General features: G+C 33.4%; 2 protein-coding genes across 2 annotated transcripts; both read left to right on the top strand.

Annotated features, from left to right (window-relative positions):
• The first annotated feature begins 3,066 nt into the window (after positions 1–3,066).
• On the top strand, positions 3,067–8,255 carry LOC110718629 (probable protein phosphatase 2C 9). Its single transcript, XM_021897510.1, has 6 exons — positions 3,067–3,294; positions 3,438–3,563; positions 5,670–5,909; positions 6,061–6,337; positions 6,908–7,062; positions 7,753–8,255. Exons 2-6 carry the CDS (start codon positions 3,528–3,530, stop codon positions 7,885–7,887), a joined length of 843 nt encoding a protein of 280 aa, XP_021753202.1. The 5' UTR covers positions 3,067–3,294; positions 3,438–3,527; the 3' UTR covers positions 7,888–8,255.
• A 126-nt stretch (positions 8,256–8,381) lies between these two features.
• On the top strand, positions 8,382–13,476 carry LOC110718628 (tobamovirus multiplication protein 1-like). Its single transcript, XM_021897509.1, has 11 exons — positions 8,382–9,520; positions 11,214–11,304; positions 11,389–11,441; positions 11,540–11,632; positions 11,722–11,793; positions 11,933–12,005; positions 12,391–12,436; positions 12,550–12,613; positions 12,727–12,780; positions 12,900–12,977; positions 13,092–13,476. Exons 1-11 carry the CDS (start codon positions 9,347–9,349, stop codon positions 13,182–13,184), a joined length of 891 nt encoding a protein of 296 aa, XP_021753201.1. The 5' UTR covers positions 8,382–9,346; the 3' UTR covers positions 13,185–13,476.
• The last annotated feature ends 292 nt before the right edge of the window (positions 13,477–13,768 follow it).

The raw sequence follows: 13,768 nt of genomic DNA, 5'->3' as shown, positions 1-13,768 counted from the left end.
AAATATAAAATTATCTGCTAAAAATATTCTTTAATTATTCAAATCCTTGAGTTTAAAATAGTTCGTTAAGATTGACCACAAATTCTCATATGAAGAAGATTATTAAGTCGTATTAAGGTGTCTAATTATATACTACTAGTTGATTCGATATAGGAAGTGTAATTCTCACGATTTTGCAATGACATAGATACATGAATTTAAAGTAACTGAAGAAGTGAAGAGATGTCACTGAAATTTGTAGACTTAGCTTCCTATGAAAAGTTTCAAGCGATTACCAAGAGGATTAAATAAACAACTTCATATGCCGAGAAATAAAATTTCCTAGACATGAGTACATGTTTAGGTGTCAAACTCGACTTAAAAACTATTATTAAATTTATGAGTATACTAGTATATAGTTCAACATAAAGTGTCAAGGGTCTGTATATATTGTCGTTGTCATAACAGAGTGAAGAACCAGGGATAATGGTTTATACATTTCAACCCCGAAGTTTGAATCTTATGTAGTCAATTTTTTAATTGCATAATAATCAAACACTTTGTGCTAAAGAGAAAATGAAGCCAAATGGAGTTTTGGATTGGGCCCCATTAAAATGTGTTTAGGTGACCTGTCAGTGTTGTGACTCTTCACTCTTGTGTCTTGGAGAGAAGGCAATTGGTAGATTAGCTAGTTGTTGATTCAATAATAGTATCATTCTTCTTATTTGGTTTATACATAGAATATAGAAGGGGATTCTTCTTAATAATAGCATGAAGATTAAGTAACATTTTCAATACCCTAAAGAAAAAAGTAACATTTTTCAGATCAATATTATGCTCGAGAATGTTACTAAAATAAGTGTTAAAAAAGCGTTTCATTTTGGCGAATGATAATTACACATACTCCGTACTATATGAAGAGCGTGTGAGAAATACATTATGTTCGTACCATTTCGTGGAATTCTTGCTTCATATTCTTCCAAAATAGGGTAAACAATAAAAGTAAAATAAATCACAAATTCTTATATGTGGTCGTCACATGTGTAACAGTCATTATAAGAGTTATTTCGTTAGTGTAATAGGGATTACTTGATCAGTGTTAAAGGGGTTACTTCGTCAGTGTTATAGGTTACTCAGTCAGTGTTATAAGGGTTACTCGGTCAGTATTACAGGGGTTATTTGGTCAGTGTTATAGGGATTACTTTGTTCTTTTATAAGTGGTCACACGGTGTGGCCTGCCACACATAAAACGAGCTGAAAATAAATTGACCTAGAAAGGTGGGTCTTTTAGTGGGATTAATAGTTTCCATCGTGGATCAAGCAAATTCAATTACTATAGTATTTTCAAAATTATTATTGTGGCTTAAAATTAATAACTTGTCAAATACAAATGTTATACATAGTTCTTAGGTCTACATATAAGGAACTGAAAATGGAAAAAAATAATATAAAAGTATAATACTCCCTTCGTCCCTAAAAAAATGACCCTTATAGCCTAGATCTAGTCCAAAAATGATCATCCCATTTGCATTAAAATAGTCTCCAATTTGCAATAATATTTGTACAAAGTTAGCTTTTCCATGTAAATTTTGTTTTTCCGTGTACTTTTATTACTTTCTCTCCTTACTTTTTTTCAAACCCCATGTGGATTTCACTTTTCAATGTACTTTTATTACTATCTCTTTCACTTTCTTAATACCCGTGAATTTTGCTCATAAGGGTCATTCTTTTAAGAGGACAGAGAGATTAATTACACTGATTTACGCGTGATTTTTGTCATTTACTTCTAAATTAATACGGAGTACCAAATTACGAAAGATATTAAATAATTGTTCGTACCCCTAAGGGCTACATATAGTATTTTCATAATTAACGATTAAATTGTGTGTTGACATGCGTTAAAGGTAAAATTGACCCAACTAAATAAATTTAGAGAAAGTATAATCTAGTAAATCGACCCTCTAATTTCGAAAGTATTGATTTTAACATGAATTGACATGTCATTGACGTTGTAATTTAGACCCTTTTATTATCTAATTAATCAAAATTTGATTAACAAGCAACAACTCCAATATGATGGGATTGTGCAAATGGGGTTGGGTCCATTGTTGACCAAATCAAATGCAAGTCTCTATATCTCTCAAATTCTTCAAATAAGCATGATCAAGCGCCACCAAATTGCGTGCCCACACGGGTAAGATAAATTATATAGCCCAGGTTTTTTTTTTTTTTTTAATTATTATTTATTGTGAACTCACTCTTCAAGTATGAAGTATCCACCTCAACTAGTTCGAATTTGAGATAGATCAAATTGAGTTATGAGGCAACGATCTAATCAATTATCAAGCAAACATGTAATCCCATAAACTTTTCTGTTTGCCTCTTACGGAATATAATACTCCCTCCGTCTCCGAAAGAACGACTCTTTTGGGTTGATTTCGCGGGTATTAAGAAAGGTATTGGAAGTATAAGAGTGCATGGGGAAGCTAAGAAAAGTAAATTGAAAAGGGAAATTTACATTGGAATTGCAAAAAAGTAGAGAGAGATGGTAATAAAAGTATATAGAAAAAACAAAATTTGCATGGAAAAGCTAATTTTACACAAATATTATGCAAATTAGAGGGTATTAAAATGCAAATGGGATGAACATTTTGGGACTAAAATTAGGCCAAAAGGATCGAACTTTTAGGGACGGAGGGAGTAAGAACTTTTATAAATTAGCACATAGAATCTTAGATAATAGAGAAATGCAAATAAAACATACAACACACGAACCAAAAAGAAGAGTTTAGTGATATTTTAGTGACCGAGGGAGTACTGCAGTATACGGAGTGGTTATTGTTTTTTTTTTTTTTTCCTTCCTCTTAAGAAAGCACAGCCAAAACAGCTGTAGTAAACTGTAGTCTTCCAAGTTCCAACTAATCAAATAAAACAGTGGTACTGGTGAATTTAATTACTGCTACAAGCCTACAAAACAATTAATACTCCAAAATAATCTATCACCCACTTTAAATTATTTTTTCTTTTTAAAAAAAAAAGAGAATCAATAAATAATTTTTAAAAAAAATGACAAAGTCAAAGTTTTTGGGCAAGTACCCACATCTTTCCGACTTTTCACCATAATTTCTCTTTCCTAAGGTAGCCAGCCAATTTTTCTCTCTCCTCACGAAACCTGAAACCCCTTTACACTGTCAGCTTCAATAATCAAAACCCTTCAACAACTTTTTAATTCATGAAGCAAAATCTCTTTGATCACTAAAACTGTTGTAATTTTTCCTGCAATTTTTGTTGGGTCACTTGGAATTTTTTGATTTGGTAAGTTAATTTCTTAATTACCCACTTGCTTATAATTATTTAAAGTATAGATTTTTCACTAATTTTGGTGTTTTAAAGATATGGTATATCAAGTTTTTTTGTTTTGGTGATCATGGTTGTATGTTATTGCTTTGATGATGCAGTTTTTGGAAGAAATTTGTTGGTGGGGTTATTGGGAAAATAGATGTTGATTAATAAAGATAATAGAAGGTGAAGCTGTAGCTAGAATTTTTATGGATAGCTTATGCTGCTTCAGTTCAGTTTCTCAGGTAAGGGCTTAATTTATTTGTGGTATTTGCTCATAATTTTTGTGTTTAATGAGCTTTATAATGTTTGTTTCAGTTGTTATTATTTTGGCATCTTTAATCATAGATATTTAATTATATGCATATACTTGTATAATTGTATGTTGTAATTGGTCAGTACTGCATGGATCATACTGTGTTTAATGCTGGATAACAAAGTAATTTGTGAATTGTGATGGATTAGTTTGGTTAATTAATTATTGTCTGTAAGATGAAATCAGATAGCTTTTTGTTTCCTGTTTTGGGGGAAGAGGAGAAACTGGAGAGGGGGAATCATATTTTTTTTTGGTAAGAAAGAGTTATGTTCAAATGATTTGGTTCGAGAATCGTGAGTATTGGGTGGTTACTTGAATATTGGAAGGAATTGTGCAAGATTGTTCAGAGGTTTTCTATTAGAAGATGAAGACTAAGGTCTCTCATGAAGGGTAGAAATGTTTTGGTTCTAACATGAGTGTTTCAAATGATAAAGGGGAATGATCATTGCTTGATTAACAAATTGCCTCCACTGAAGATGAATAGGCCTATCAAAAGAAACTATTACCACCGGAGACTGATAGAATATTAGAGCTTGTGATTGATGTCTTGATACATCAAGATTCACTGGCTTGGCCATGGATTAGTCCACTTGATAATTATTTTTGTTGCAAGCAGTGAATTACGAGACTCTGCATATATTATGGCTTAGAAAAGAGAAAAGATATGGTGTGGTGCATCGTACTTTATATCCTTAAGCTGTTGAGGTGACCAGGAAATGTGGTTTCATACTGCAGATATAAAGAGTGGACTTGACGTTTAGAACTATGACTTATTGCTTGGTTACTTTGTTTTCAAGTTGCAGAGTGAATAGTGATCATAAACTATGGGGAAAAATGTTTGTAAATTTAAAAAACCCCTTAGCATCTGGGAAATCAAGAAATGAATTCACAGAAACAAGAGGGCATTCACATGCATAGGAAGTTTTCATTTTATTATTCAGAGTAACACAGGCTGATTTGGTAGTGTGGAGGGCAAGGGGGCTTTGGGTTAGTCACACTGCAATATGCCGACACGGTAGGGGTGTGTTTGCGAGAGAGATCAGGGGAGGTGATTCAAATGGCTGACATAACTAAACCATAAATGGGATAATTGCTGACAGAAGTTCACATATCAAATGACTTTGCACTGGCGATTAAAGGCTGAGATGGCTGAACCATTAACCAAATTGGTTAATCAGTGGGTTTGTTCACTTACTTTTGTACAAAACAGTGCTGAAACAGATATAAGATGACTGTCCACAGTAATGCCTGAAGATTTTTTTTATTAGTTAATGATTTTAATCCCTTGGGAGCTTTCATGTGGAATTGTGGATGAACATATAAATAATATTTCCTCCTTACAAGAAGATCAGCCTTTTTTGACCTTGGAGCTCCAAGCCTACAAATTTTGACCATTTTTGTTTTTGTTAGAATTGCTGCTTTATATTAATAAATGATAATTTTGTGGAAGTAATTTTTGAAATAGTTTGCAACTTGCAAGAACATAAGCCGATGTATGTATTAATAAAATAATGGTCACAGTTAGCAAATTGTCCCAAAATTCATATTGAGGCTTATCTTTAAATGTTGATGACTATTGCCCTTATGGCCTTATTGTACTGGCATCGATTTTTTTTTTTAATAGCCAATTGATTAACATACTCTTGTTCTTCTCATATTTGTTGCTTCTCTTTTATACTCTGTATTCATCTTTTTTGCACCTACTTAAACATTCTAAATTTAAGCCCATTAGTGAAATTTTTAGTGGATGCTAAATGATTACTCTCAAACCTGAAGATTGGATCATATGCCTCATAGAAATAAGATTAGCTTGCTTTGGATGCATGATGCATCCCTGAATCTTGAATGCATATCCAATTGGACACTCTTCAAGTTACGTCCATAGTTACTTGGTTTTGCTCATATGCATATTTTGTATTATTAAACTTAAGCTTTTACATTTCATGTCTTGGAATATCTTGAGGTTACAGAAAAACATTTCGACAATTAGTTTGTTGCGGTCCTCCCACTAAAACAATTGGCTTTACAATCTAAGATTGTAGGAGGACGTTCTTATAATGGCTCTGGCAAGGGTAGAAGTCATCAAGGTCCTGCAAAGTATGGATTCAGTTTGGTGAAAGGAAAGGCAAATCATCCCATGGAGGATTATCATGTTGCTAAATTTGTGCAGGTCCGTGGACACGAACTTGGCCTCTTTGCCATTTATGATGGCCATTTAGGTGATAGTGTGCCTGCTTACCTGCAGAAGCATTTATTTCCCAATATTCTCAAAGAGGTGGGTTCTTCATTTTAAGTGTTTAAATGAGAACTATCTTCCTATTTTTGGAGCCATGTATTCTACAGGTGTAAAATACATCTGATTTCAGTACTGCAGTGTACTCAAGATGCTAACAGATCTGGTTTTATAATTTGATTGTCAATAACAGGACGAATTTTGGACCGACCCAAACAGGTCAATTTCAAAAGCCTATGAAAGTACTGATCAAGCCATTCTTAATCACAATCCTGACCTGGGACGAGGTGGGTCAACTGCTGTCACGGCTATTCTTGTGGATGGATCAAAGTTGTGGGTAGCAAATGTAGGAGATTCACGAGCTGTCCTTTCTAGTAAAGGTCAAGCAATACAGATGTCTACTGACCATGAACCTAATACAGAACGGGGCAGCATTGAGGACAGAGGTGGTTTTGTGTCGAATATGCCAGGTACATTGGTAGTTTTGGTACTACCATTTGTGCTTTTTTTATATTTCATTTACAGCTTTGATATCACATGCTCTAGTTTGTCACATTGTCGCAACTTATAGTTGTTTAGGATTTAACAAGATTTGTCCAAACTACCCTTTCTTAGTCGATCATTTTAAATGAGGGTGTCTTGGGAAATCTAATCATACTACATATGGCTTAGGTATCAATGGAATGATTAATTTGATCAATGCATGATTAGACTTGCTTCATTTTTATTCACTGTATTTTTTTTCTTTTGTGTAATGAAAGGGCGTGATAATGAAGAGGTGCCCATAGAATTTAACTATTTTACGTTTTTGCTTAGTATGGCGTTGGCTAAGTACAATCATCACATTACAAACATTCAACTTTCATTCCTACATTTTGGTCAAGATTAAATTTTTTCCCCTGTGTGACGTAACTCATATCTTTTTGCCTATTGTCTCAAATCTGCTGATATGTTGTACGATACACGCTACATAATGAGAGATGTTGCCTGCTGATCTAGCGTTATAAACTGAAGTATTCTCTATCTCATCCTTCTAATAGGAGATGTTGCTAGGGTCAATGGGCAACTTGCTGTTTCTCGTGCCTTCGGAGATAAGAACCTCAAGTCACACTTGCGGTCTGACCCTGATGTAAAGACTGCTGATATTGGCCCTGACACTGATCTTATGATCCTAGCTAGTGATGGTCTGTGGAAGGTATGTACCTCTATATCTGTTGCTTATTTTGTGAGTCTAGTGCCTACCCTCCATAGCAAAGTCATATGCATGCACGCATGTAGCCATGTTATTGGGTGGACATAGGGTGTAGTATTTCTAAACTCACCTAGGCTATGTCATTTACCTATAACTTTTGTCAAAAGGAGGGGAATATCTTGGCCTCTAATATCCTTTCACAAAAAGGGGGAAGCCATAAAAACCTGATGCGTCGTTGATCGATTCTCTTTTCCCGCAAATCTGATTTGTTTCTAGAATTATTACAGTCTGCTTTCCATCAACTTCTTAAAGGGAGGGGTTGGAAAACAAATCAATTTCTATGTTATTAGAATGTATATCCAAAGAATATGGTGATCCTTCTGCTTACTATTATTTGTCAAATTTTCCAATTTACTTTCCATACAATTTTTGTCAAGTTTCTAATCATGATGTAGAAGAGCACCTAGTATGCCACAACTCGAATTGATGATTGGGTGGTTATGGATAAGATTGTAAAAAGAAGTGGAAGGCATCATTATCCATTTGTTTATTGCTTTCTTCCCCTTAACATGACAAATGATAGTAGACAAAGGGAGTTTGAATATTTACTTTCGAGAAGTGCTGATCAGTGATTATGTGCTCAGTTGGGTAAAACTCTTATTAGCTGATGGTTATACCTTACAAACAACTTAGGTAATGTCTAATCAAGAGGCAGTTGATATTGCAAGAAAGATCAAGGATCCGCTAAAGTGTGCCAAGCAATTAGCAACAGAAGCTCTGAATCGAGACAGCAAAGATGACATTTCTTGTATTGTAGTCCGTTTCTGAGGATAAATCACTTGTGGATGGAAATATTTGTACATTCCTGGGGGGCTTTGTATAAAAAGCATGGTGATCAAGTTCTACTGATCAATCGGCTTCAGGTTAAAAGGTTCATGGAAATACTTACGTAGTACTTTTGAGGTAATCCCTAGCTTTTGCCTTGTAAAAATAGGGCGGGAAAGATTTCTTGATGTAAGATGGTTGTGTGGTGTTTGATAGTTGCAAATATTTCTTTTATATATGTAGAATTATAGTCATTCTATCTGTCAATTGTTGTAGCACTCCCAGATCATCTTGAGTCTGAAATTTGTAATAATTCTGAACGTGTGATGCACATTGTTTTCTTTTGATTAGAGATAAAACTCCCTTCTTCAGGCTTTCCTGTTTGGCCATGGCTGGCGACTATGCGTGCACCTGGTGCAATTGCACCCGAGAGGTTTAAAGTTCTAATGCTTACGGTCAAAACATTATGATCGGTGTGCAATTTTGAATTTTCAACTCGGTAGTCAGTACACCCTAGGCTAAGCTCTGTGCTAAATTCTTTTTCTCTTATTATGCTTACTTGAAGGTTGTAAATGAATTAAGACTCCTGCCTCATGGTCAATGTCTTGAGCACGTACACGGCTAACTGGCTAAGACATGTTTTATTCGTTTTTGAATCGAGTTACTCATAACTTTTTACTTGTAAAGCTTGCTCCATTATTGAGCTTGAATCTGAGCATAAGGTTTTCGGTGTTTATCTTGATTAATGATCAAATTAAGTACTCAGTACTTTCTAAATGAGCCAAGGTTGAACAAATTGTTGAGCTTAATTTCAAACTTGAGTTTTGACAAATTACCTAAATTTGAACATGTAAAACAGCTTTGCTACCCTTAAGTTTTATTAAAGAAGTCATTTTAGTATTGCATCAATATATTTAATAGTACGAAGTAAGAACTAATATTAATATTTTTTTTTAAGTTAGTTAATTAGAGAAATTATTATGAATACTATAAAGTGGAGGGAACAATAGTTGAAGCATTTTGACCCTAAACTTTTAAACTTTATAACAAGGAAACACTTATACAGTGTATTATAAAATAAATATTTTTTATTAAAAAAAAAAAAAAAAAAAAAAAAAAAAAAAAAAAAAAAAGGTGTTATATTCAATTAAAGAAAATAAAAATAAAAAAGCATCTAGTTGGGAAAGTCAAGGTGATCTTTACCCATGACACGTGGATATCCAACCATAGACGTGCCTACCTTAAAAAACATCACGTGTAAATGTTGTAATTTTTTTAATTTTTTTTTATACTTTTAACTTTTCTTTATTTTTCCCCGATTTTCTCAACTTTCTAACAAAGACAAATCTCATATTCTTATCTCATACATTTTTATTTTTGTTGTTGTTTTCAATTCCAAAAATTATAAAAATAAAAAGGAAAACTTTATTATATTAAAAAAATATACAAGAAGCTTCAAATTATGCGACGAACAAAGGGTTTGATGGCGATAGAAGAAAGTGATAATTATTTATTAGCGAGAGATTTGTTGAATAAGATGATGATGATGGAAGATGGTCTTAATAAGAGTCCTAACAAAGATGTTTATTATTATACACTTTGTGCTTCTTATGCTTTGGTAGCCATCATTGCTTTGGTATGCCCTTTTCTCTTTTCCTTCTTTTTTGCCTTTTTTTTAAAATCATTTTTACATATAGTGACCGCCCCGTTTAGACTAGGCGGGGATGTCGAAAGAGGTTCAGATGTATACAATATTACTCTTAAAAGAAATAGTTTATATTTTTATGTAATTGTTCAAGATTGATCAATTTTAGGTAAGGTATTGGAATTGATTGATATGCGACATTAACATTGATTTAAAGAGAATTAAAGAGCCTTAGTCCCACGTTAAATGATTTCCTTTTATGTTTTGATTTGTCTAGCTTTTTTCGCCTTTTTTAATTGATAAAGTGAATGCATAATTTGTCTATCTATAGTTTATATTCTATTCATTAATTTAATACTAATTTATAGGGAGAATTAATTAATTTGTTTTAGGTAAAATATAGTTTGACACCTCATTAAAGGTGATAAAGATGAAAGGATCAAACTATTACCACTTGAATGAATGGTTTTGTGTACATAATTGCACTCCAGAGGTGTCAAATTCCAGGGCAATTGTATTATTCATTTATTTGGAATCTTTCAAAATGAGGTGAAGTGGTGATATGATGCAACGCAAATTAAAACACGTACATGTAGTTTCTTTGATTTATATATTATTTTTTTTGACATATTTTGACTTTTGCACTATATATACCTGTGTACGTACTTTATTTGACCGTCCTCGTTGATTTTACAAGTATTAAAAAAATATAGTCATCGTTGTACTCCCTCCGTCCCTTTATTAGAAGTCTATTTCTAATATTTATTACTCACATAATAAAGAGAAATAGGCTTCTAATTTAGGGATGGAGGGAAGATTGTTAATATGAGAAATCAATGGAGAACAGTCATTATTTATATATAAATGCACATGTGAAAATTAAATTTGTCAATTAATTTCTTACTTGTATATAAAAGCACACGTGTAAATCAAATTTGTCAAACTAAAAAAAAAAAATAATAATAATAATAAACCGAGGAAGTATTGTGTTATTGGTATATACAAGGAAAATTGTCACATTTCCTATGCGATCTCCACTAGGAAATTGCCAAATTGGAATGTAAAGAAAGGAGGAGTTAAATAGACATTTTCATATGTAAATGGTTGATGTCATGAGCTCAAACCTTGTTCGATTTAAGAGGCTACATTGCATATGAGTATTCTTAAATCAATTGAGAAAAGCTAGATAATTGCTATACGTAATATTTTAGATTGCAATAACTGTTTGCCGGCTGTGCAAGCCTTGCAACGTATTCGAGTTATGCTCCACTGTTTTTTGTTCTGCCTTATGCTTGTGCATTTGAACTTGCTGCTACTAACTTGGTGATGAGCTAGATGCAGTTAACTCTCAACAATTACAAAGGTCTTTCAATCAGTAAAATCATGTTCAAGTCCTTAAGATATGATGCATTAGGATAATGTGATACGACGAAGTGATTGTATTTGGAAAGAATTGAATGAGTTTAATGCAAAGTACTCGTATAGCTTAGTGAAGCGATTTGGTAATGATAATTGATGATTCCCCTGTATTGTTCAAGTATTGCCAAGAAATGTTAGGGTTAGGCTATTGCTCCATCATTCTGTTCATATAGTCCGATGAAGTTTAATTGTATGAGTACATAGCATGACCTCAGTGAATGAAGTTTTTGAATTCTCATGTTTCCTTCTTTTCAAACTTTTGTAGGTGCAACTTGTCCGAATACAAATGCGAGTACCAGAATATGGATGGACGACACAAAAGGCCTTTCACTTGATGAATTTCGTTGTAAATGGGTGTAAGCATAGCATTACTATCTGCGTCTTTTGTGTCTTTCACATCTCGTATCAACTAACTAAACTTTTGAGTTAACTTTGGACAGTGAGAGCCATTCTTTTTGGATTGTACAAAAAAGTGTTTCAGATCAGGCCGCATGTAAGTAATTAGTTTCCTCTAAATAAGTATTTTTTTCCTACAATTATTATGCGCACATTTAATCTTTTCATGTATACGTTGTTTATTCTCTGTTGTAGACTCTTGAACTCGTGCTACTCGATTTCCCGGGACTTCTCTTCTTTTCCACTTACACATTGCTCGTGTTGTTTTGGGCAGAGATTTATCACCAGGTTCCGTTCTTTAGATTCTCTCAGTTGATCTGAATTGCTTACCTTATCTACCCTATAATTTATAATTTCTGTGAATATCACCTATGCAGGCAAGATCCCTACCCTCTGACAGACTTAGACCGGCATATTATGCTGTAAATGGGATAGTTTATGTCGTTCAGGTGATCATATTTTATTGATTAATTGAACAATTCTCTTATCTTTCTCTGATATATAGTAATACGGATTATAGTATATAGCAACTTTCATGATTATTGTTGATAGTTCTTTTGGTTTTGATTTCTTGTGCAATCACTTCAGATAATTATATGGATTTGCATGAGGCTCGTCAAAAGCTATGCAGCTCTCCAGGTGGCAAAACTCTTTTTATCCGGTAATGAACTTGAGAGCTGAGGATTTGTAGTTGTTTGTTACACCTACCTTTTAGACTGTTTCATTGATAATACTAGCATCATTGATAATAAGAACGTTTGGTTGTAGTTTAGCTGTTTAAAAGAGGTTTCCTGTTGGAATTGGGTCTTACTATAATTTTGGGCAACTTTAAGCCCAGTATTTAAAGAAAAATATATATTAAGACGTTTAATTTTCATACGGAGTACATACTTCATGAAATGGAAGTTGAAATGATAGGACCAAGATGATATAGATTCCACAGTACGGTTGGTGTATATATACATACCTCTCTTTTTGTTGCTTCATCGTTGCTATTGATAAAAACACTCAAGCTATCTGTAACGTATTGTATTTGGTTATTACAGTTATTTCATTTAGTGCGGCTTCTGGATTCTTGGTATACGGTGGAAGGTATTGATCGATTTTGGACCGTTTGAATGTAGTGAAATTTCAATCTGTTGTGAGAACTGGCTTGTTTATTTCCGTGCCATTAATATATGTACTGGTTGATAATCAATTTACAGGCTGTTCTTTATGCTGAAGCGATTTCCTATTGAATCTGTAGGCCGTCAAAAGAAGATCTATGAAGTAATATTTTGAACACACTTATCTTTACTCTAATCATAGGTTCAGTAAAAAATTTGCTGAAGTATCAAACTTCTTCTCAATGTTAGTTGAACTTTTGAGCTTGATGGCTGCAGGTTGGAGTAATAACCGCGATATGCTTCACATGTTTCTTAATTAAATGCTTAGTGGTGAGTGTCCAACTTTCAACTTGCTTAAGAACTTTTTGCTTACTTGCTGTTATAATTTAGCTCCAGGTCATCTACCAATGACTACCAAGCTAATCAATGAATTGTATTGTACTTTTTAGGCTGCTGTTTCTGCGTTTGATGATGATGCTGATGTTGATGTCGTCGATCATCCTTTAGGAAATCTTCTTTATTACATGGTAGGTAGTTAAACTTTCAGCATTGATGAGATTAATATTATTGGTAGGATGCCATGCCAATTTTAATGCGCAGTTGTAATCCTTGATGCTATCTCCTGACTTGATCACTTTTAGGTGGTTGAGATTGTTCCTTCTGCTCTAGTGCTCTTTGTTCTTCGAAGGCTACCTTCAAGACGCGTTTCTGATCAGTATCAAGCCATCCAATGAAGTGGTCCTCTTATTTTTGGCCTGATGATTGGGGTTATCAAGTCGGTGACAAGATGCAGAAGCCATTGGACAGACAGTCTTAATTTGCATTTTATTGTCCTCTGTGGTATAGGATTTACAAATATAGTATTTCATAGAGATACCCTGGCTTGGCAATGGACAATGGCAGCAGAATATGCTTTGTTAAATAAATTTTCCCCACTTAGAAAATGAGAAATTCGAATCATACATGCATATTTAGATTAGATAATTTGCAAATAAATACTGATTCTATTTCAAAAGTGTGTATATTGATAATGCATGTATTAAGTTTAGAGTCTTCTGTTCGAGCTGTATAAAATTTTCACTTGAAATGGCTTAAAGAACATAGAACACAATTCTCCAAAATCTTGACATGGAATCAAATCAATCAATGGTTAAGTTTGAAACTCATAGTCAGTCATTGGAATTGAACCTATCATTCAACCAATAGGATTTTGGAGAAGTAATATCTTCAGACTATACACCAAATAATTATTCACACCAAATAATTATTCACGATAATCAATCGATAATGCTTAACGTTTAATGAACTTAAAGATAAA

Source organism: Chenopodium quinoa, unplaced genomic scaffold (genome assembly GCF_001683475.1).
Source record: "Chenopodium quinoa cultivar QQ74 unplaced genomic scaffold, ASM168347v1, whole genome shotgun sequence".
Lineage (NCBI taxonomy): Eukaryota > Viridiplantae > Streptophyta > Magnoliopsida > Caryophyllales > Amaranthaceae > Chenopodium > Chenopodium quinoa.
Note: the sequence above shows the minus strand (reverse complement) of the source record. Positions and strands in the feature narration are given on the sequence as shown.